The 24196-nt window shown below is 40.7% G+C and overlaps 2 protein-coding genes across 2 annotated transcripts; one reads left to right on the top strand and one right to left on the bottom strand.

Moving 5' to 3' along the window:
- Positions 1 to 3271: 3271 nt before the first annotated feature.
- LOC129775224 (integrator complex subunit 5) lies at positions 3272 to 12923 on the top strand. The gene is made up of 5 exons (XM_055779659.1): positions 3272 to 3640; positions 3697 to 4303; positions 4365 to 5125; positions 5184 to 6188; positions 12396 to 12923. Exons 1-5 carry the CDS (start codon positions 3431 to 3433, stop codon positions 12813 to 12815), a joined length of 3003 nt encoding a protein of 1000 aa, XP_055635634.1. The 5' UTR covers positions 3272 to 3430; the 3' UTR covers positions 12816 to 12923.
- Positions 12924 to 13039: 116 nt separating this feature from the next.
- On the bottom strand, positions 13040 to 22676 carry LOC129775221 (serine/threonine-protein kinase stk11). The gene is made up of 6 exons (XM_055779646.1): positions 21717 to 22676; positions 21217 to 21579; positions 21016 to 21152; positions 20762 to 20947; positions 14554 to 14717; positions 13040 to 14343 (listed from the first exon to the last, which is right to left on the bottom strand). Exons 1-6 carry the CDS (start codon positions 22248 to 22250, stop codon positions 13961 to 13963), a joined length of 1767 nt encoding a protein of 588 aa, XP_055635621.1. The 5' UTR covers positions 22251 to 22676; the 3' UTR covers positions 13040 to 13960.
- Between the last annotated feature and the right edge of the window lie 1520 nt (positions 22677 to 24196).

Genomic DNA, 24196 nt, shown 5'->3' with positions numbered 1-24196 from the left:
AAAAGTTCCGGGGACCCTGAAAGGATTTAATGGTTTTTGTAGAATCATTTCGAGAAGAAACGATTCTTTCTTGCCTTTGCGAGAACAATATACTAATTGGTCATATGTTGCATTTTGTGCCTTTATATCAATGCACGCATTGCACTGAGTATTTAACGAGAGGCATCTTCAACACATCCGTCAACACAGCTAGCTTGCACTCTTCTCTTGTTTCTCCTGCTTTGTCATGGCTCGGATGGTTGGTATTAATTGCAATGCCAGATGTACTTGAAGTGAAATATTCGCTAGCGTTCACAGTTAAACATGAAATATCGGAAATAAAAAAGACTGAAGAGAGACAAGCTTTCCATTTATTCCTCAATTTTTTTTTTTTTGAGAAGGGAGGATTTGTGGATTCCAGAATGCACATTGACAACACTGCTAGCTATACCTGTCTCACCATATTAGCTCATCCCACAATTCGTACACACCTCGATCATAGTAACCCTCGCAACCCATAGCGAACCTCGAATTCGTGCTGACAGCTGATCTGAACACATTACTCAGGAAATTGTCCTCCTTCTCGTTTCAGTCGCAGCAGAGATGAGACGCGTTACCGAACTCCGGGGCAAGATAGTATACCCCACGGAGCTCGGTTATTTTCAATGACCACCAAAGACAAAGATCTTGATTGCAATTGATTTGGATACGCCAGAACATGTAATGCATATGAAATAAGTATATCCTTTCTCAGATCCCTAAAGTTCTTAGTTTTTTAATCTTGAATACAAATAATTGGTTGATGTTCTTTGCATATTCAAATTCGAAGTACTTACTCTTATTCGTCTAGTATTGAAAGTATTCCAGTGCACCCAACAACATTTCATCAGTGTAGTAGAAAATCGTTGTCAGAAAAAATCTAATCAAGATTCTTTTCAGAAAACATTCATTCTCTATCAAAGGATATTGATTTTCAAATATATTCATGGTTCATTATTTATTTGTAAAAGTGTGTTTATTTATCGCTAAAATGTAATCCTTGCAAATTTTTCCAGATTCGTATTCGCAAAAAAGACCGTGTTCCTTCAATCGATTATTAGTAGTGGTAGTACAATTATATATTCTTCTTAGAACTGATTTCCGAAAGAGTTTATGCTGGTAATATCGCAAGTTCAAGCGTTCAGAGGCACGTTTCCACCGGAGAACCGTACACCATCCGATCAGAACCTTCGCTATATTGCTATCGGAAAAACATCGACTATTATAGGTTTTGCGGTATGGCATCTCGACGTTAGATCTGTGGAACGAAGTGGATCGGAATACAAAACTACGAAAGAAAAACACAAGCTTAATAATTTAACTTTTTTTAATTTAACCGTTTCGCTTGAGAATTAAACTTCGAATGATATTGAAAGAACACACGTTTTTACACATTTTGTTCGTAACGGTTGGCAATACTTATACCGCTGTAAGATGTGTGACGTATTAAATAATACGGGATAGGGTTAATACCAGCACTGCATTTGTAATCCTTGCAAATCCTGGAGATCACGGCTTGCCTTATGTTTTTAAATAATGTCACACTTTTCTTCGTTGAATTCAGATGATTAAGCAGAAACTACTTACATTTGCAACTTTACATTTGCTGCCGGTCACGACTGGTAATTTTCAAACAACTGCAGAGCTATTTTATTCATCCGTTAGGTATCTCTACAATCCATTTATTATTAGCATATCTACAGTAACTTACGATGACTCTTAATAGATACTTAAATCTACAACAACAACAATTCGACACCAGACCGACTGATCAAGAGATTTTTGGCAGATGGCTATTGTTTGAGAGCTGTCGTTGCTCTCTGAATTGAAATATATTGTATTTGACTACAAAAACAAGCTGAAAACTGTTATTTAGCATCCAAGGATCACCATAAATCCATTTCTACCTGTTTCTATAGCTGTACAAAAAAAAATCAAAAATTTTCAAGAAAAAATCTAGAAAAAGTTTTTGTTAGGAAAACTTTTGTGCCTTGAATATGCACAAGTTGTGATGTATATAAGAGTTGTAGGGCACATATTTATCTACCATTTCATCAAAACATTAGATGACCATTTTGAGAAAATCGAATTTTAGTTTTTGAAATCAATTGTTTTCAGTTTAGGATTTAAAAAAAAAATTCAGTGTTTTTTTCTGAATACTCAATTATTATCCTCAAACTCTTCCATAGATGACTTTTTTGTAGGACTTACAATTTTCGAGTAAAAAAATTATTAAAAAATTACCAAAAATATTTAGCCCTTTCCATATGTTAGTCTGGATAAATTTTCGGAAAACTAAGTATGCCAAGTTGCTTAATTAGGTAAGGTCTACACGCCCAGAAAGTTTAATTGAGTTGTGAGAGGGTCATGCCAATCCCATAGACGAGTTGGCGCGGAATCCCACCTTTGTAGATTACTTTTTTGTTTTTATTTACAATTTTAACAGAAGGCCAGCTATGCGTACACAGTAAGTGTCAAAGGTATTGATGCACTGTATTGCAAGTTTGTACATCATTAAAATTTAGAATAAAAATGTAATTCATCAATCATACATAGGTGGACATCTTTGCTACCCTGTGCGTCTTCCCCAACCTTCCACTACATAGAAGGTTGCCACTTTTGCATTACTCGATTCGATTTTATTGAGATCCATTTGAATTATTCTGGCTCTATCAAATTTCTGAATACAGGTATACGGGTGTATAGCAAAAAAAAATCGAAAATTTATTTTTCTGAGTGTGTCAGAAACTCTAATTTTGTTTGTGCCCCTTCCATGAATTCTTCAGCAGGCGTCTTTGTCTTCCGATGTAAACAGCATTGAGTTTCGTTTTACGAATTCGGGTTGCGTCAAAGAAGGTAATTGATTTCCATGCGGAATGGACACATTTTTAAAATCAAAATATAAATGAAGAATTCACTTTGTATTATCAAATCAATATTTTATTTAGATGAAAGCACTTTTTTTTGCAGATGGTGAAAAAATCTCATGCGAAAATTTTATCTAAAGATAATTTTATATTATAATGAAAAGTTTCTGTAAAAATATCGGAAATGTATAGACAAATGGTTCAATAAGAGTCATAAATACGTGTTTCAAATAATTAAATACCATGATGTAAACATTTTCATTTAAGTTTTACCATTTTAAAACCGTCTCCGTGCCTTCCAATATGATTGAGATTACACTTTCGAGCTTGGGATACAAATCATGACCCCGAATTAAAAGTCATCACCAGACGTCGACACTGTACAACTGTCATCGTGAATAAACAAATGGTAAATGAAAAGCCATGGGACGTCAAACACACGTCAACAAAATAGTCGAGCTCAACGACGAAAGTAGCAGCGGATGTAAACAAGGGATAATTTTGTGCTATTTTTCTCCAATCCTTGACGAAAAACAATTTTCACAATGATTAAACAGCCAGTTCTAGCCGAGCTGCAGTATTTTGTCAACAGCGTCTCGCTGTTGTATAAAGGCATTCCTCTGAAAGATCCGAGCGCGCTTGTCAAATGCAGTCTCCACCTGCTGGAGGATCTACCATCGACTCGAGATGCTGTGTTCGAGTACTTTTCGCTAGTGTTCAATGGTGCTGTGAAGGCATACCTTATTGGTGTGGAGGTAAGTCGGTTGTGAAAATTGTAGACCGAAGGTTTCTCATATTCGTTCCTTCTCAGAAAAATAATCCGGACGCTTCGCAAGATGACGATGCAATACAGGAGATTCACGAAGCCCTGGAACGATTGGTAATGAACGGACCACCAGCATGGCCTCCACTTGTATCGTCCTGGTGTCTGTGCTTGCTGGGAGAAATTTGCGACAAAAACAGTCGTCGCCGACCACTGGACATTCGAATGTCCTGCAACCTGTGGCTCGGGTGCAATACAATTCGGTGTCTGCTAGGGCTAACAGCTCTCTGCTTCAGCAAGCTAGACGACCAGGAAGTGGACGTTTGCATTGCGGGACTGCTCAACACTTTCGCTCAACATTCGCCTTACTTTGACTGGGTGGTGGCTCGTCTGGGAGGTTGCTTCCCCTCGAAGGTTATTTCGAAGATGCTTTCGTGCGGCTTGAAGCGGTTCACCGGAGAATACGATCAGGTAGATTCGGAGGTGGAAGTGTTGAGCTATTTGGCGGTCTCGAACGAGAACCATTTGAAACAAGCGATGAAGGAGATAATAGAGAGGGAGACGTGTAACAAGCTAACGATCCCGTATTTGCTACATCTATCAAAGAACTCCGAAATGCTTGCACAATCCCTAGCAGCAGTATTTTTGGATAATTGTACGTATGTGAATATTGAGAAGGGAAGAGCATTTGTGGATTTGATTGTTTTATTTTCCAGACACCGATTCACACCTGCAACTGATTCGAGTTCAATCCAAATTCTGGTCAAACAATTACAGCGCCGCAAACGTCGTTCATATTGTAACTGGTTTACTGCTGAAAATCAAAAAACGCTCCATTCAGGTCCTGCTAACTCTTCCGCGAATAGCGGAAAAGTACCCTTGGTGCCAAGAACTACTAGAGATGATATTTGTTGAGCTGGAAGCGATCGTTTTGGAGAAACATTCCTGTCCTCTACTAGACGAAGCCTCAAAAGAACCCTCCAAAGAGCTACTGTGGCAATCGTGCCTCAGCATGTACGCGTTAGTGCAGCAAAGTGCCGTCCGTCTAATACTGCTGGCCAGTCTAAAGTCGTCCTATTTTCTGCAGCAGTCCGTCGCCCAAATGATGGCCGCCACTTCTGGGAGCGTAGCGAGTCCAAGCAAGCCACATTTGAATGCATTGGTGCGACTGTTGGGTGGACCATACGGGACTCCAGAGTTGCCAAAAATAAAACCCGGATTCGAAATTGCGCTGGAAAAAATGCTGCTCAATCCGGGCAGGAATCAGGACAATTATAACGTTTTGCGAAATTTGGTGGAGATTGTGAAACTCGAACGCGATTCGTTCAATGTTCACCTCAAGAAGACGAACTGCGTGGGAGTGCTGCACGAGCTTCTTGGGAAACTGCTGGCCATCTGGGAAATGTTGATAGATAAGGAGAAGAGTGTCTTGTTTGAACAACATCGAAAGCCAGCTGTGGTTCTAGCCGACAATAAGGTATGTGAACATTAAATTCCGTGTCCTCACCTGTACTGATTAAATTTTCATCTAACAGCTCGAAATCAAACGTATCAAACGGGAAGACGGTGGGACGCTATCCGCAGACACGGGTGATCCCGCAACTGTCTTCGATCAAATTCACATGATGGCCAAACTTATCGATTATATGGAACTGCACGTCAAGAATTTTGTTCTCAACATGTCGGAAACCTTGAAACTCTCACATCTGACAGTGAAATATTTCTTCCTGTGTTTGCAGCAAGCACACGCCGGAGGGAACCTTACCTCGGAGGATGACGCCCACTTGCACCGATGTTACCAGCTTCTATCGAGACACTGTTCCACCAGGAAGGCAGCACGAACAGCTGCCCTGCGAGATATTTTAGAGGGGGCCCTCTTCATGTATGGCAATCTCTTTGGCTCGCAAACGGAACCCGAAACCGACAGTGCCAGACGATCAGATGATCTGCTGATAAGGCTCAACCAAAAGCAGGGAATTGCAATGAATGCTTCACGGGCAACGGTACTACATGCCGGTATCATCGGCCAGGGGCCGAAACAACCTGTGCGGACAGCCGAAGGGCCCGAGTGGGAGATGCAGAACCGACTGATCAGCGCCATCGTGGCCTGCTGCCAGGACTCGGAACAACAAAACACAATCGATGGATTCAGCTATGTCTCGTTGTTGCTGGTGGAGCTAGTATCGCCTGACGTTATGTACAATGGATTGCCCTGGCCGGAGGAGGAGTTCACCAAGGTGACGATGGAGCGTGATTTACAAATCCGACGAATGTTCCGGGACTGTCCCATCCTGTGGTCCATACTGGGTTTGATTGCCGCCTACCGACCGGCACTTTGCTACAGCTCGGTGCTATTGCGAGCGTTGTGCGCCTCGTCCCTACACCAGTGGCGCTCCAAATCCGCCGAAACGATGAACGGACAGAAGACCGAACTGATGTACGTTACGACAAAGCTGTTGGAGCTGCTGGCTCTCGGTCAGCTGCTTCCTCCACCCCTAAGCTACCTGCATATAGTGCTGCCATATTTGGATGCTACCGAGGTGAGTAGTCCGGGTAACGGAGTTACTTTTGTCTATCACACTCCAATGCACACGATTAATGACGAATCAACATACCGTGAAGTACCCATATACCTTTCAGCTAAGACAATATATAACGTTTGTATACTCTAAAAATTACTAAAAGTGCTACTCGCTTGGAATTTGTTCCATTACTGATAAACATACGGATGAGAGTGTTGCTGCATTCATACTCCCTATAACGATGGAAAGCATTTTGCACCTTTTGGTCCTAATTCGGTTCATTCTTCGTCTGTTCCTTTTTTCCTACAACCTGCAACTCTTTTTTCTCTGTTTTCTATCACTTTTCGTTTGTTTGATTCATTTTTATCATTTTATTGGCTACCACTGGCTTTCCAAGGCGGGATTTAGTAGAAGTTTTCGTAGATAAGAATAGCGTGATTTTTCTCCGGGTTACTTTCCATCGACGATTACGTTTTTGTGGATGTTACATTTTCAGTTTCTGGAAGTGCTCAAATTATAGAATACATAAACAAACTTACATAAATTTCACAATTACCTCCTGAAGATATGTCTTCGAATTTGTATAACAGTGACTCGACTGATCAACTCATGGAATAGATTTTTCAACCGATATAACATTAGCTTTTGCCCAGTTCCTGATTTGTGGCTCAGAAACGGTCGCACGATACTTTGGTAATTCGCTTGGAATGCATTGACCCATTCACGATCAGATAATCCTAAAGTGAAATACAGTATTTTATGTCAAGTGAGCGGAATTATGCACTGGCAGGTATAAGGGAGCTTCGCGGTACTTTTTCAGTTATATTCATAGTTATTGAAAAGGTGATCAAATATATTATTATATCTTGCTCAGACAGAGTGGACCAAGTGCTTGAGAGTAAAAATTGTAATTACTTAACTATTCATGATAGATTTCAGATCCAACCGTGGTCTTTGATTGACAGGGTGTCGACTCAGAACCCGAAAAAAAATCCCTGATATTTCCTGATTTTCCAGTAATTTTTCAGAGAATTTCCAGATGTAGACTAGTAATTAAATTCTCTACTAGTACTTTAGCTATAGTTCCTAAAACTATTTAGTTAGCTTAAACAATGAAATTTAAAAAAAATCTGTCGATATCTTCCTATAAATGAAATTATTGTGATTTTTAATTGAGCCTAACGACAACTGAGAAGTGTCGTTAAAGATTAAAAAATGGATTCACTAATACAGTTATCTTGAAGGACCCTTAAACACTAGTACAGAATGAGTCTTTTTTACTTTGATTCGGATTAATGTCACGAAACGGTTACGGTTTTAACGAAATGCTTTTTCTTGCAATCTTCAATCTCTCTCATGTGCGTTTTCTAAATTTTTCTTCGTTTTAGCTCTAGAGATTTCGCTTCTGCTTCCCGTAACCGGTTTCGATGACGTAATCGTAAACGATTTAAACAATTCCCCGCTGAGATGACGTTAAGAGATAAGAATTCCAATTCTTCGATCGGTATAGCTAATTTATTCGCGAATTTCTTCGAAAGTGTACATAGCACTAACTCACCAGCATTTTCGTTCGTCAGCAGGAATGTCCTGCTTTTGATGTAAATCTACCACTTTTCAACATAACACAATTTAAAATTCTGAAAAAATTCGACGCTTCCAAGGGACCCGAAACCGGAATCTTCTACGGTTGTTCCTGACAAAATGTGCAGAGTCTTTAAAAAAGCCGCTTTCAACGATTTTCAACAAATCTCTCCGTCACAGTGTTTTCTCGAAGCTATGGAAGACAGCTTCAATTTGCCCAATATACAAAGCAGATTCGAGACATCTCGTGGAAAATTACCGTGGTATCTCCATTTTGTGCTGCTTGGCTAAAGTGTTCGACGAATTAGCCAACAACGTCATCTATTCAGCGTCTCAAACAACCATCTCCGAATTTCAACACGTTCCTCACGACTCCGCCGTTACGAAACTTCGTCACCTGGGCTTCCTCACTGGATCACCGAGTGGCTGCGTCCTTATCTGGTTAAGCGACAGGCGTACGTCAATATCAGCGGGTCGCATTCTCGTACATCCCCTATCACACATCTGTGGCACATCTGGGGTGACATTGCGTATTTTGAAACGAGTAACTCGTTTCGAGATAATTCAAACTCGAATCGAATCTATTTTAGTATTATGTATCTTTTTCGAGTTATTATTCTCAGTGTACTAGATTTAGAGTAAAATTTGTCTCGAAAAGAAATTTCAAAATTTTGGGTTTGTAAACAAAGCAAACTTCATGGTTATTGCAAATATCAATGCCGAAAAACAAATTTAATTTGAAATTATATTAGAATTGTGATTGAAAAGAAAAGATCGCCAAATGTTTTTTGACGTTCGCGATAGTGAAGAAGAGAGCACGCTTATTCCACAGAGGCGAGAGTTGGGGGATAAAAGTGACTCTTTCGCTAAGTGAAAATGAGTGAATTTGTCTTATATACGTTTCCGATATAAATGATAATAATTATCCTTTTGTTTCAAAGTTTCGGCAGTATATCAGACTTAGTCGAAAAGCATTCCAAAATATTTCGAATACAACCGTGTTCCGAACAACTTTTACTACTATTCCTGCAGCTTTGTATGTGAAAAAATGTAAATCAATCGCATTTTCTCGCGGGGCTCTGGCAACCCTATCCCAACCAATGCAAATTGAGCGTAGGCAGCATAAAACAGGGCTCGTGCTTAGGGGGCTCACGTATTGTTTAATGTTTGGAGTCATATATGTTAAAATTTGATTACGTTGGATAGTTTCCTTTGGCAAGCGATGTTTGGATACCCATCCGGAAGCTTTCTTGGCGATTTGCAAATAAAATCTACTGGAGAATCGCGCGGAGCACTTCATTTTTAATTTTAGGTTATGATTTCTATGCTCATGATTTTCTATACTGGCTACAAAAAGGCGGCCGACAATCTCGAATCGAATTCGTATACCAAATCGGGCGCTTACCCCTGGAGTGTTGTTTCCATTAGCGATCTCGGTGTGATCATCAACAACAAGCTGCAATTCAACGAACACATCAACGTAACTATCGCCAAAGCGTTCTCAGTCTAGGATTTGTTCGACGGCACTATACTGCTCATTGGTTCGTAGGACCCTGGAGTATGCCGTATGTGTGTGAGCTCCATTTCACGCTACCCAAACACTCCGAATAGAGAGAGTTCAATGCATCTTCGTTTGTTACACCCTCCGCTCACTACCGTAGTCTAACCCAACGAACATGCCCGATTATGAAAGCCGCTGTAGATTCATCGCTCTCGAAACGCTTGCCTCCAGACGTTCAAATCTACAACGGCTTTTTGTTCTCGGTTTGATTTCGGGAAATATCGACTGTCCATCATTGTTGCCCAGTGTTTCGTTTTATGCGCCTTTCCGTCAACTTCGAGAGCGTGAGTTATTATTTATTAGACGGCACAGAACCTCTTATGGCCTCAATAACCCGTTGGATGTGTGTTTTCGTTTGTTCAATAGTGTCTGTGCAGTGTTCGAATTTTATATGTCCAAAAATATGTTCAAATATAGGATTAAGGTTCTATCAGTTTAAGTTCAGTCTGTGGAATTGTTCTTTAACATTTGGGACGTTGCAAATAAATAAATAAAATTCTAAGGTCACCTTTTTTTCATACATCCATTGGCACTCTAATGTATATCGCCTCCAATTATGGCTACTCATACGATTTAATGTTTGCTAGAATATGATTTCGTATAGATCGGTTTTACTACCATAAAACAGATGCTTGTTACTCCGAATAAGACTTATTCTGTAGTGATAAATAAAATCGAGGTTCCCACATTTTATACGATTTTTGATGTTTTATACGATTTGGTTCGATCGCACTTTATATGCGACCTCGAATATGCCAAGTTATGCGATTTAATGTTTGCTGGGTTATAACACTTCGTGATCTCCATGACCACAAATTGTGTCGCAAGTGGGATACTGTTGTCCGTGGTTCTATTTACGTTTGCGTTAGATTTACAACCAGATGGCGCAGCGAGTAAAATGATGATGTTGCGATTTTTTGTTTTGAAATTCGTTTGAATTTTTTAGAAAAATCGGTTTCAAGTATTCTTTCTACGCTGAAAAGGTTAGAAAATCATTATTTTACATTGTGGTACGGATGTTATGAAGAATGGGTTTGTATACTAGTTTTAATTTACATTTTGACGTAGAACTACGTCTTTCAGGAAGGGTGCCAAATCAGAAAACAGGTCACGTTTTTATGAAATAAAGTTAACGTTAATAACTAGTTTCACTGTGAACGAATTCTCATGATTTGCATACCAATCGAATCGTAAATTCTCTAAGATTTGTTTGATATGCTATACATTACATTTCGCTAATCTCTAAACGGTTTAAATTCATTAAAACTGAAAGAACTTTTTTCCCATACATTTGTTCTGCCGATTTGTGTGTTAACCCTACCCGTATTTAGAATGCTTATAACTCGAACATTCCTTGACGGACCGGAAAGATGTTTGCATCAATTGAAAGGAAACATTTCTACGCGTCTATCACAATTAATAAAATATTATTTTTCATTAGATTAACAATTGAATAACTGTGAAATGTCAAGCATTATCTAAACGCCTTAACTGCCAAGTTTTGATTGGCCCGATTTACGGTTTTCCCAACACAGACTTCAAAATCGATGTACCTGTGGAAATCTGTGGAAGCTGCAACCTACTTTTATCAAGGCATGCAGCTCCTCGTTGGCTTGCTTTTCAACCGTTCGCTGAGAGAAGGGCAGCTTCCCGCATTATGGAAAACTGCATCGATAATCCCTATTCATGAAGCAGGTGACGTTTACGATGTGCAAAACTACAGAGAAATTTCGATTCTGAGCTGCACGCCGAAAATTTTTGAAAGTATGCTACTGGATCTCATTTACCCATCTATCCGCTACATCATCCCAAACGAACAACATGGGTTTGGTCAAAAACGGCCTACTACAACAAACCTCATGAGCTACGTGTCTCTGCTGATTGAAAAAATTGAGAAAAAGCAGCAGGTTGTGCCATTTACGTTGCCTTTACGAAAGCTTTCGACCGCGTTCCTCACGCCCTTGTTGTGGAAAAACTGAAGCGCTACGGGTTTCCATTTTGGTTAACCATTTGGATAATTTCGTTTCTGACTGATCGTAGTGCGCACGTACAGATCGACTCGTCTGTTTCATCGTCCTTTTCTGTTACCTCTGGTGTGTCGCAGGGCAGTCACTTAGGACCACTTTTATTCGTACTCTTGATTCACGATATTTGCACTCTTCTTGAATCGCTCAAGTTGATGTATGCAGATGACCTGAAATTGTTTCGAGTAGTGACATCATTTATGGACTGCCGAGCTCTTCAAATGGATTTAAATAGATGCTCTGCTGGACTAGTGCTCAATAAATGGCACAGAGTTGCAGTCGTCAAAGATCTAGGTATCGTGCTCGACAGCAAACTAAATTTTACGGAGCATATTACAACGGTTACCGCTAAGGCTTTTACCGTTCTCGGATTCATTAGACGCCACACTCAGGCATTTAGAGATGTTTATTGCCTCAAAGCGGTGTACGTGTCTCTCGTACGCAGTATATGAGAATAAGGTGGCCCCATACCACGCTGTTCACATTGCTCGCCTGGAACGTGTGCAGAAAACCTTCACCCGATATGCCCGATCTTCGTCATCTCCCGTGGCGCAGCGACCCACATCTGACCTCATATGAAGAACGTTGCGCACTGATTCACTTACCGACACTGCAAAAACGACGTGAGTTTCTCCAGAAACTGCTGGTTTCCGATTTTCTTAGCAACAATCTTGACTGTGCAGAAGTTCTGGGGAAGCTTCGAATCAACGCTCCAGGTAGATCAACCAGACAATTTGTTTTCTTCCGGCAAGCAGCGCATCGTACTCTGTATGAAACAAAATAATCCTTTGGATGTTTGTTGTCAATGGTTCAATGAAGTGTATTACTTGTTTGAATTCGATATGTCCAGAGATATGTTTGTTATAAGGATTCAACAATTGAATTTCAATCTATTCGACAATTTCATGGCGAAGACTGGATAAATAAATAAATATTTGTTAGTCATATAGCTCGTCGGATACGCTCTGTTATCCGACGAGCACTCGGATCAGCAAATATTTATATGATTTCTACACCTCACTAAAATTATATATAATTTGTCCAATTTCTAATTCGCAGGTTGTCTACGTCCTGAAGGAATGTGTTTGGAACTACATGAAGGATCACGTGCCCTCGCCGGTGCTGTTCGTGTGCGACCCAACCGGCTTCCATTGGCGCGATCCTCAAACGTCTCGGCCTCCGCCACAGTACACGAACCCACTGCGCAACACGATGCAGAAGAAGCTCCCCAAAGTTGGCCATCTGTACAATCAAATGTTTGTCGTTCCCGAGCTGCGCAACCCAACCGCATCGACAACCACAACTGTGATGGTAAACGGGATCGGTGGTGGCCTATCGGCACCCGCCGCCACTACCAACGGGAACGGACCCATCGGGCCTGGGCCTGTCAACGGGAACGGTCATCACCTGGCGATGGTAATGAACAATAACAACGCAGCCGCACCCGTTGTGTTGGGGCCGATCGTAACGCTCGACTAGCAACAGTTCGATTCGTTTTTTTTGTAAGATTGTAGATAGGCAAAAATTTCACAGCACATTTAAAGATGAGAGTGCGAGATTCACGGTTCGGAAGAATAAAATTTGACTGGGCGAAACGTACGTTCAACTTGTTTTATTCTTTGTGTTCTCCAAACCAATTCATTGGCTGGCTCTTTTCGTTCAATGTTCGAATGTGTTTCAATATACTATATTTGAACATTACATGATTTTCTCTTCGCCAAAGTGTATTTTTCATCGTAGATTTATTGTGTACATTGTTTTTGTTTTCTTACTATTATAATAGTTTGTTTGATTCCGCCCTTCCGATTTTTTTAAATTTTCAATTTCTATGGCAAGGAAGACTTCTAAGATGAATCTCTATATTTTGATGTTGTTTGACATTGTGTTTGCGTGATCTATTCGCTATTTTTGTGTGTTGATGTGCCATTGCAAACACAAATTCGATGGTCACTTCTAGCATTGCGTTAGACCGAAAGACGCTAAAGCTTACCACTTTTCTATTTTATGTTTTGTTGTTTTTTGACTAGCTCAATTAGTTATCATTCAGGTGTTCAACTCGAAAACATCGTGAGGCTCAAATATATCAACCATTAGTACGTATTCAAAAGGAAACAGAAAAAAACCCTATTGCGATGATGTGAGACACCCTTATGTCAAACAGTTAGAAATGACGCGCGCGTTTGGAATAATACTCTGTTGATTTCAATATTTACATATTACATAATACACTAACAACAGGATGGCGGAACGGCATTAACCCCCGCCGTTCCCCACAGATTAAAAAAAACACAAAAAAATCTCTGAAATAACTTCTCTGACTATCCTACAACAAGGCATTTGTTTGTCTGTTTATTCTATTTCAATTAATAATAATTTAGTACTGGTTCTCTATCCGCACTCACACCGAGATTGACGCGTTTTTTTTCTTTTCTTTTATAAAAAGTCTCACTAAACTTAATACAGTATAAAATATATATATATAAATCTATATATTACCAACCCTAGAACACACGAGTACCTACCAACAAATGGCATCAGCGTCCGGCGGGATCCTCCCCCACATCCATCTAATCGACCTAATCGTCGTCTTCGTCAAAGTCATCATCCCCATCGCCGTTGCTACTTCACGACTGTCGACAGTGGGTCCACTTTTTCCACGATATACAGGAAACGGGTTTCCGTGAGCGAGATCGCTTGGAATTGCCGGCTGCGGCTGCACCGGGAGCCGTCGAGTGGCGCATACTGATCTTGGGCGACAGGGAGAAGCTACGCGTCTTCCGTCCACTGTCCGCATCGCCGGCGCCCTCACCAGAATACGCTGCATTGCTCTTGTTGCTGCTGCTGTTGTGATGATGATGATACAGACTCTGGGGATGAGAATGAGGCTGCTGATGGTGGTGTTGGTGGTTCTGGTAATCATCCGAATTGTAGGAACGTGATTCCATCCCGTGCGAATATCGGGGATCCACGAGAGACCCGCTCTGCTGCTGCTGGCAAGCTATCTCTTCTGTAAGCAAAGAACTGGATGTTAACTGCTACTGTTTTGCTCGATGGGTCGGCGGTAGGAATCTACGGTTAGCGGTAAGTTGAAAAAGAAAACTAAAACCAACAAACAAAATCTAAAAATATATCACGCAACCGTCACTCAGAAAACTCAAACAGATTAGTACCAGCAGATCTTGCAGAAGCAAAAACTGCTATAGTCTCGTTCACTCACCGTTAATATAGTGCTCGGTGAAATACATGTTCGCGAGATCCCGTTCCGCCTCGTAGTGATGTGCTTCCAGATAAGGCAATACTGTGGAACGTCTAAGTCTGTCTCCCTTGAGGGCTGGTATCGGCACCAAAGGACCCACAGCGACCGGTGCACATTGAAACCATCTGATAAGTGAACACAGAGAATATATTTGGAGCAAAGATATATTTGGAACTGTAGAGTCCTTTATTTATTGTTAGGAGAATAGAGAGAGGGAACCCGAGCAAGATCGTGTATGCCAGAGCGCGAGAGACTTCAGTTTGAAAGTATCTATAGCCACGTACGGATGTGCGTAAAGATGTTGATCTTTAATTCAAAATTTATACCGCTAAGGATCTAAAACGGCCTCAGTTACAGATCCCATCGTTCAGAATGCTCTCTGGGAAATGGGCCAGAAGTGATGATGAAAAAGCAGCTACTTTTGCAAACCATCTTCATCATGTTTTCACCCCGAATTAATCGGCACCTAATGAAGAAACGCTCGAATTTTCTGGTGCAACAAATCAAAACAAAATGAAAATCAAACACCGACCGGTAAGACACGTTATCAAGAATCACATCAATGTGAAAAAGTCACCCGTCAATGCCGGACAGATGATCAAGGAACTACCAGATCTGGCTATAAAACATCTCACGAGAATTTTCAACGCGATGACCCATAGAGAATATTTCCCACAAGCACGGAAAACTTCTACCATCATTATGATTCCTAAGCCAGGGAAAGACGCCCATAAAGTGGAATCTTATAGACCTGTCAGCATCCTTCCAATCTTCTCAAAAGTGTTCGAAAAAATTGTTACGTTCACACTTAATCAGAACACATGTCCACAAATCAAGTTCAATGGATCTGCAGTGTCCCAATCGAATGAAATAAAATATCTCGGTGTACACCTAGATCGCCGTCTCACCTGGAAGAAACATATAGAAACAAAGAAAACGCAACTACACTGAGAGAAATAATTAGTAAATATAACGAATTTTTTGGTAAATACTACCAATCTATAGTCATTTTCGACCGTACTAATAAACTCATATGTCAAGCAGAACCATGATTCGGAAGCCCAATATCGGCTACATTTTCTCGCCGAAAATGCACGTATCAGAATTATATCCTTATTATACCTCCGTATTGCCTTATGGGAACAATGAAAATGGTTAATACGCGCTTTTCTAACCAATTTTCAGATATGACAATATCCAAGCTTACTAATGTTATCGAGTAAAATATACTAATCTCTGGTAGGGATGCGGGTTTGTTGACAATATGTACAAAAAATTTGTACATTCTACTAATTTTGCATTACCAAATGTATTTAGTAGTTTTCGACCGAGGATTTTTCTAAGGGTAAAGATGCGAGCAAATCAATTACACCATTATGGCAACACTTGTTGGTTGTGTGCACGGTTGTTGACGTAGAACTACGTCTTTCAGGAAGGGTGCCAAATCAGAAAACAGGTCACGTTTTTATGAAATAAAGTTAACGTTAATAACTATTTTCACTGTGAACAAATTCTTATTATTTGCATACCAATCGAATTGGAAATTCTCTAAGATTTGTTTGATACGCTATACATTACAATTCGCTAATCTCAAAACGGTTTAAATTCATGAAAACTGGAAAAACTTCTTACTGCCAAGTTTTGATTGGCCCGATTCATGGTTTCCCCAACACAGGCTTCAAAATAGATGTACCTGTGGAAATCCGCTTTGCAAATCAACATGCAAGTCGGGGGTATTTTTGTTCCCACCGAGCTGTGTTTCCCTAACACGGACTTCAAAATCAATGTGCCTGGGGGAATGCGCTTTGCGAATACATGCAAGTTGGGGGTATTTTTTGGTGTTGAGTACTTTTCTACTCGCTTGTCGTTGTGCAGACTGGAAACGCATTTTTAAACTGAGAAGCCTGGAAGAATCGTCATTTCAGATACTAGAGGTGAATGAACTTTCGCGGTTCGAGAACTTCGTGAAGATGAGATGTGCAACAATTTCAGAGTAAAATGTAAAATACAATTATCGTTTGATTCCATTCACATATTTTGGTAGTCCTAGGCATCATATCAAACGTAAAATGACGTTCATCAAATTTATTTGTAACGAAGAACATTATATATTACAAAAATGTCGATGCATTCTAAAATAATATTCGAAGTGGTAAATAAGTGGATTGCATAATGTAATTGCGTAGTTCTACGTCGAAAATATGCGGTCGTGTCTTAGATACAACCCTTTACAATTTTTTTTTGTTTTGATTTTTGTGTACCGTTTTTTGGAATACGCAATTAGCTCGTCGTTTCACTGCTGTAGGGGTTCAAACGAGAAATAGAGGTTGCTTAGAACAGATTTGTGTCTCTACTACCATACGTGGGAAAATAATGTCACTTTGCGTAGTATACATTCCTCCCGACCGTAGTCGTGACGTGGGGGCTTATGATTCCCATTTAGCTTGTGTGCGCGAGTTGTGTGACCGAGCGTTCTCTGATGACACAGTTTTAATATGTGGTGATTACAATCAGCCTTATATTGCGTGGAAACTGCATGCCGATTCTGTTGTTGACCTGAGCCCCTCGTTGACTACCGCTCCGAGTGCTGCTCTATTAGATGGAGTCACCTTTCTCGATCTCCAGCAACGCAACTCCATTCACAATTTTCGTGGCCGCACATTGGATCTGGTTTTCTGTGCACCCGACATTAACATAGCTATTAGCGAATCTGTATCGCCACTGTTATCGGTGGATCTGCACCATCCACCATTAGAACTGTCGTTATCAGCCACAGGTGCAGTAGTGTCGGCTGTTGAGGATCGCAGCTTATGTTCCGGATGTTCCGGAGGCTTTAATAGACTTGCGATCATTCGCTGTTACTCCACAGATGATTGAGAGAAGCGTAAAAAAGTTGAAACGGTTAACAGTTCCTGGCCCAGATGGCATTCCAGCAATAGTTTTCTGTCGCTGTGCTTCAGCTTTGGCTTTGCCACTCTCCTGTATCTACACTGCTTCGCTGGTTCAAGGAATTTTTCCAGATGTGTGGAAGCACTCCTATATGTTTCCCGTCTTCAAAAAAGGAAATAAGTACAACGTGATCAACTATCGCGGGATAACCAGCCTTTCTACCGCATCTAAGCTATTTGAGATGATCGTGAACGATGTTGTCTTCTTCGAAGTGAAGAGCTATACCTCACCTATACAAAATGGTTTTATGCCAAGACGCTCGGTTAGCACAGCTATACCTCACCTATACAAAATGGTTTTATGCCAAGACGCTCGGTTAGCACAGAGTTTCTAGAGTTCTCATCGTTTTGTGTCAACCGCCATGAAGAGGGAGCTCAAGTTGATGCTATTTATACCGACATAAAAGCCGCTTTCGACCGAATTGTCCACCGCATCCTGTTGAGTAAACTACCTCATCTTGGTGCTTCTGAAGGATTCATTTACTGGCTGAGGTCATACCGTGTTAAGCTCCAGTCTCACTCTTCATATCAGTTAGCTGTTCGTTCGGGAGTTCCACAAGGCAGCAATCTAGGGCCACTGCTGTTTGCGATATTTTACAACGACGTGTCGCTTATTCTCGCATCCGGCGGTGTATCGATCTACGCAGACGATTTGAAGATCTATTTGGCTATCAAAACTCTCGAGGATTGCCTTCGGTTGCAGAGCTTGCTTGACCAGTTCGTATGCTGGTGCCGGCTGAACAAACTTACCATCAGCATTACTAAGTGTGTGATCATGAGTTTTTATCGCAAAAGACAGCCAATTATATGTACTCAAATATATTGATGATATCATCTTGGAGAGAGTAAGTCAGGTCAACGACATGGGTGTAGCGCTCGACTCTAAACTCACCTTCGACACACACCGCTCTGCGCTGATCACTAAAGCTAAACGTCAGCTTGGGTTCATTCCAAGTATATCTAGGGACTTCACTGATCCTTACTGCCTGAAGTCACTCTACTGTTCTCTTGTAAAACCAATTCTTGAAACTGCATCGGTAGTTTGGAACCCTTACCAATACATGTGGAGCTTCAGGATTGAACGAATTCAGAAACGCTTCATCCGTAGAGCGCTCAGGCATCTACCTTGGCGTGATCCACGGAATCTGCCGCCATATATAGCTAGATGTCGATTACTGAATCTGGATACGCTTGAACGTCGTAGGCGTATTCAACAAGCCACTTTCGTTGCCAAACTAATTTGTGGTGAATTAGATGCACCTAACTTGCTAGAGATGGTTATCCTTCGCGCCCCCAGCCGAATCCTACGATCCTCGTATTTGCTGCAACCGTTTCCGCATCGTTCTACGTTTGGTCAGCATGAACCGATAACGGAAATGATAAGAACATTTTCATTAGTAGAACTTTTTTTTTGATTTCGGAGAACCGTCACAACGCTTCAGAAACAGGATCGAGAATTCTAATGTGCTTAATGTCATGTATTAATGTGTTTTTAACTAGTTATAAGTATTGTATTTCATTAAGACGATGTTGCCAGATGAATTGAAATTCAAACAAATAAACAAATAAACATTGGCTAATCGGGAGGAAAAACTTGAGTTCAACCTACTTCTATATAAAACCATGCTAAAACCTATTTGGTATTACGGCTGCCAACTATGGCAAACAGCTTCAGCAGGTAACATCGAAATTATCGAGAGAGTACAAAATAAGCTGCTAAGACAAATTACTGGCGCCCCTTGGTACATCCGCAATAGTGTCATACGTCGAGACTTAAGGATGACGACGGTTAAAGAAGAACTTCATAAAACGAGGAGGAAATATGCGGAAAAGTTAAAGAATTATCCAAACCCATTAGCAGGGCGACTCGGTCAACCTATGGTTTCACGTCTGAAGAAAAAAACGTTAATTATTTAAAGTGGTCAAACGTTATTGTTGTGCTCCAGCACACATGTTAAATTTTAACTATAAGATTTGATAACAGATGTAATTCATTATTCTGTTAAAACCAAATGCATAACCAAATATTGGCATTTCCACATCATGGAAGATTCAATGAATAATTGTATGGAAGGAAAAAAAACAATTTTTGACAGCAGAGGCAGCCGTGGCAGTGTTTCGAGCTCTGCAATACAATTTTCTTAACCAATGTTAAAGTTGCTGAAACTTACATTATAGACCCATTAAACGTAAAATAATAATTGTATTGATTTTCATGACATGAAACGCTGACTCAGGAATAACATTTTATTGAGTGGATTTTATAGCTGTTTCGATTATGTTGTCTGGCATCAGTGTGGAAAAAATAACGATGCTTTCACCAATACAAACAAAATCATTGCGGAAAATTAAAAAATTCAAAATTCACTTTCAGAGCATTAGCTCGAGTTTTCCGACGTTTTTCATTATACTTTGCGACGGCAGATGAAAATTTAATATCTTGTGAGTAATCGATTCGAGTTTGGTTGATATTAATTGATGGGAAGTGTGCGAAAACGATCATTTTCTACACACTGTTTCGCAGAATTATTGATTATCGGGCGAGGGGAAAGGGAGCCATTTGTGGCTTCGTTTTATCTCCACCATGGCGATGGATCCTATCTTAGGATCCTTCATTGATTGATCTGCTAATAGGTGGCGTTCAACTTTGAAGTTCAAAGCGTCCATAATATAAAAAAAAACAATCAATCCAAAATCGATTCTGCGGTTTGGATAGACCGATCCGTCGTGAATATATTGTGTATCGTCCGCACCCAAATGGAAACGGCTCAGCGTTCCATTCTCATCGGAACGGGATCGGGATGAGATTGAACGACAGCGATCTCTTTTGAATTGGATTTGAATTGAGGGGCTCAGAATGCAAGGGGTGTGACTTGATCGTTTTCTCTTCATCAACTTTTTATTTAGTTAATAACTCAATTGCAAAAACGTTCCAATTTAAATTTGCTAAAGAATTCGATAGATGGGGTTCTGACCTATTTTCCACGTTGGTAAATACAGCTGGGAATGTATTTGCTGCTAAGTTATGACCCAAAGAGAGTGTCGATGTAGAGATATCGATCAAATCACTTACACCCCTTTCATTCTAAGCCCCTCAATTAGCAATATCACAAGTGCTCAATCATGAAGAAGATATGGACATGGAAGGATCATAGTGTACCTTTCTAGTTTCAATGAGTGATTTCATCAATATAAACCGAAAACGGAAATACGACACTTACTCGTGCTGTCGAATTTGCTGCAAACTGAATCGATTCGCCGGGTCGGCCTGCAGAATATTGGTTAACAAATCCGCCAATCGACGTTCCAACCATTCCGGAGCGACCCATTCGCATTTTCCTATGTTTTCTAGCAATTTGTAAATGTTATCACCCTCGTACGGATACAGACCCGTTGTAATGTTGTATCTGCGAATGAGGAAAGAAAACGTTAAGCTGGCTTCGCCGTGATCTGTGTGATCTTCTCAAAAACTAACAGCGTAACACCAGTGCTCCATATATCAACCTTAAATCCGGAGAACACATCATGCCCGTTAGCAATTTCCGGTGGTTGGAACGCCGGTGAACCTTGGCCCGTAGTGCAATCATCGTTGGGAGCGAATACGTCCAATGCCTGTCGGAATAAAGTTAAGACTAGAATTTACTCTTCCGAGAAGAGAGAACGATATAAAATTTACCTCAGCCACACCAAAATCGGTAATCTTCAGCATATGATCCAATGTTAAGAGTAGATTTCCCGGTTTAATATCCTTGTGGATAATGCCTCGCCCGTGAAGATACTCAAGTCCGTCCAACAGCTGCACAAAATAATCGTGAGCCTGGTGCATTGGCAGTTTCCTCTCCGGAACCGAATCCAGCATTTCCTGCAGTCCCCCCACACAGTACTCCATTATCAAGTACATCTTCTGCTTTTCCTCGTTATACAGCACATCAAGTAGTTCAATAACGTTACGATGGTGCAGCTTCCGAAGTAATTTGATTTCACGACGGACATTCTGCTCACCATTTGGAATGCGTCGCAGTTTGCGCTTTGTGAGAATCTGAGCAGAATAAACAATGAATAGAAAATTTATACCTAAGAATGCATATTCGGATCAAGCTACAATATTCGACCTTCCATCTGTGTACAATTTCGTTACGCAATGTTTAGGCTCCCCCACCCACATCACACACTAACCTTAACGGCTCTCCTGCTAAGCGTCTCCGAGTCTAGAACCTCCTTAACCTTCCCGTAGCTCCCCTCACCGAGAACATCACCCATCACGTACTTCCCGACCAGTTTGCACTTTTTCCGCTTCGCCTGGTATATAATATCGGCACTATCCACCCGATTAAACACAATATTCGCCGGATCGATCGACAGCGACAAATCCAGTCGTTCAATTTCGTCGTCATCGTTAATCCACTGAACGCCCGAACGCTGACTAGTGACCGTCCGGTACACATCCTCATCATCATCCAGCAGATAATTCCCTGAGCTTCCACCGTCCGTGGGACGCTGGTGCAGCTCCTCCGCCGGGGGAGGATCATCTCCAGCATACGCATATCGACTTCGATTCTCCCCGTTTTCCTGATCTTGATTTCTGCAGCTATTTCGCTCCGATGGCGGACTGCTGTGATTGTACTTTTCGCCGACCGTTTCTGTCCTTTTGCTCGGTGGGGGTGTTGTAATGTAGCACATCTCAGCGGTGTGGGCAGATTCTACTTCCATCGTCTTCCGCCACTGACAAACCGTTGATGCAACCACACTTCCCACAACACAGTAAAAAAGGCGACAAGAGCGCAAGACGTTCGACTTCAACTCTTGCTTCCTTGGCGGCAGTAATCGAACAACATTGATACCAAACAGTAGTAAAAATAGCTGCAGAGCGCTACCGCCACAGAACTCTTTTCGCAACAAAGGCGCGATCCTAATGGTTCGTAAAATACGCCCATATAGCAGGAAATTAAGGAATCCTGGCTCGGTGAAATATCCCCTCTCGCGCCACAAACTAGCTTCGCTCAGTTGTGGGACCCGTTTACACTAAATTTTACACTATCCGTTCAATTTGGAGTACTTTTTCACCGAACAATTAGCAAAACCTACTCGCGACCCGGTTGACATAAGCGAATTTCTTTTATGTGTTTTCACATCGTCTTCTTGTTCCCTTTGCGAAGAATGTAAACACAGCTGTCAGAGTTGCACAATTTTATCACCTCTAGAAACATCCACTAGCGTAATCAGGGCAAGGGGTATTCAAATGGATTCTGATGTTTCTGAATGGCGTTAATGAATGTTCATGCTGAAATCTTTTGTGATTCATTCCCACTAAGGTTAATTTCCGTAGAAGCAGGCGGACAAAAATATGTATAGTTCACAAGTTCTTATTTGAAACGTTCATAATACTGTATAAGTTGTGGTACATGATCCAACTTGTTATAAGAATGACAATGAATGGGTAGAAAGTATGATTGTTGTAATTTATATTAATAATTAATAATTACACACGATTTTTTCTGAATATTATGTATATTTATTGAAGAAAAAATGATGTCAAGTTTACTCACTTTACCAACCGCAATGTTTTTGAGTTGGTAAGTATTTTGTATGAATAAGATAAAGATAACATTCTAAAGAATTTAGGCTATAGGAGGTCGATGGTAACACTTAATTCTGGAAAAGGAGCCTCTTGCCCAACATAGTTTGAGAGTTCCTGTTTTAAAACTCAAACAAATCTTTTTTTTTATTTCAATGTATTTTATTATCGTAACAGACATGCTTGATCTCTTTAATGTTGAATGTTAAGTGAAAAAAGTAACATATTTTTGTTGTAAAATGGAAAAATAAAATAGAGAAAATCAATATTAATTTAGTTAAATTCCTATCCAGTTGATGAAAAATATGCGCTGCCGTTTTGAATATGGACGGCTTAGTACTAGATCCCGTTCATGAATTGTAAAACCAAAGATACGCCAAACAACTTCATTGGAGCTGATGTACAGGCCAATTTGGTACCCCATTATTTCATCATAGTGATTCAATCGAGGAGTATTCCCATCGGTATATTGCTCCCTTTTTCCCGGACTTCACCATTTTTTCATTGCTCTTCGCCGAACTGCAGAGCTTGGCATTAATATATTAATATGCAGAGCTTATAAAAGTCAATGTCTGCGTTGTTGATATCTGTGAATGATCATCCACCATTATCAGTATTTAATCGTTGATATATTGATATACCATACGCTTTCGATCGTGTCGTTGATAAAATCTTTCTGGAAAACGTCTTGTACATTTTCCGTCTGCCATGTACGATGAAAGAAGATTTAGATCACCACGTGGGCTATGAACCATTTTTGTGGTAACAATATCGAACAGTCATTCGCTATCCAACTCTTGACGAGTAAAGTTCATTGTCGGTATTGTGCGCTGCCACTTTTGCTATTGTGCTATTGGTACGAGTGAATCGTGTACGAGTGAAGGTCATTGCTGTCCGCTTTCGACCTGACCTTTTGTGAAGTGGAACGAAGCAACAAAGGAAGCAGCGCTCTTGCAGCGAGCCGGATTGCGGCTGTTGAACTGATTCGACATAACGGGATCGCCATCGCGTGACTGTCGCAAACGGGATTCATCATCACGTGGCTGCGTAAGCTATTCTTGCGCTATTGTGTTGTCTCCGT

This window comes from Toxorhynchites rutilus, chromosome 1 (assembly GCF_029784135.1).
Source record: "Toxorhynchites rutilus septentrionalis strain SRP chromosome 1, ASM2978413v1, whole genome shotgun sequence".
Taxonomy (NCBI): Eukaryota; Metazoa; Arthropoda; class Insecta; order Diptera; family Culicidae; genus Toxorhynchites; species Toxorhynchites rutilus.
The sequence above is the reverse complement of the archived record's forward strand: the minus strand, read 5'-3'. Positions and strand labels throughout refer to the sequence as shown.

Bases quoted from the DNA above. Each gene is read 5' to 3' on its own strand.
- LOC129775224 (XM_055779659.1), top strand. From the start codon at position 3,431: ATGATTAAACAGCCAGTTCTAGCCGAGCTGCAGTATTTTGTCAACAGC. The intron at 4,304-4,364 runs GTACGTATGTGA...TTTATTTTCCAG, and splicing joins AGCAGTATTTTTGGATAATT to ACACCGATTCACACCTGCAA. The intron at 5,126-5,183 runs GTATGTGAACAT...TTCATCTAACAG, and splicing joins TGGTTCTAGCCGACAATAAG to CTCGAAATCAAACGTATCAA.
- LOC129775221 (XM_055779646.1), bottom strand. From the start codon at position 22,250: ATGGAAGTAGAATCTGCCCACACCGCTGAGATGTGCTACATTACAACA. The intron at 21,153-21,216 runs GTAAATTTTATA...TTATTCCGACAG, and splicing joins CCGATTTTGGTGTGGCTGAG to GCATTGGACGTATTCGCTCC. The intron at 14,344-14,553 runs GTGAGTGAACGA...CTTTGCTTACAG, and splicing joins CACCGAGCACTATATTAACG to AAGAGATAGCTTGCCAGCAG.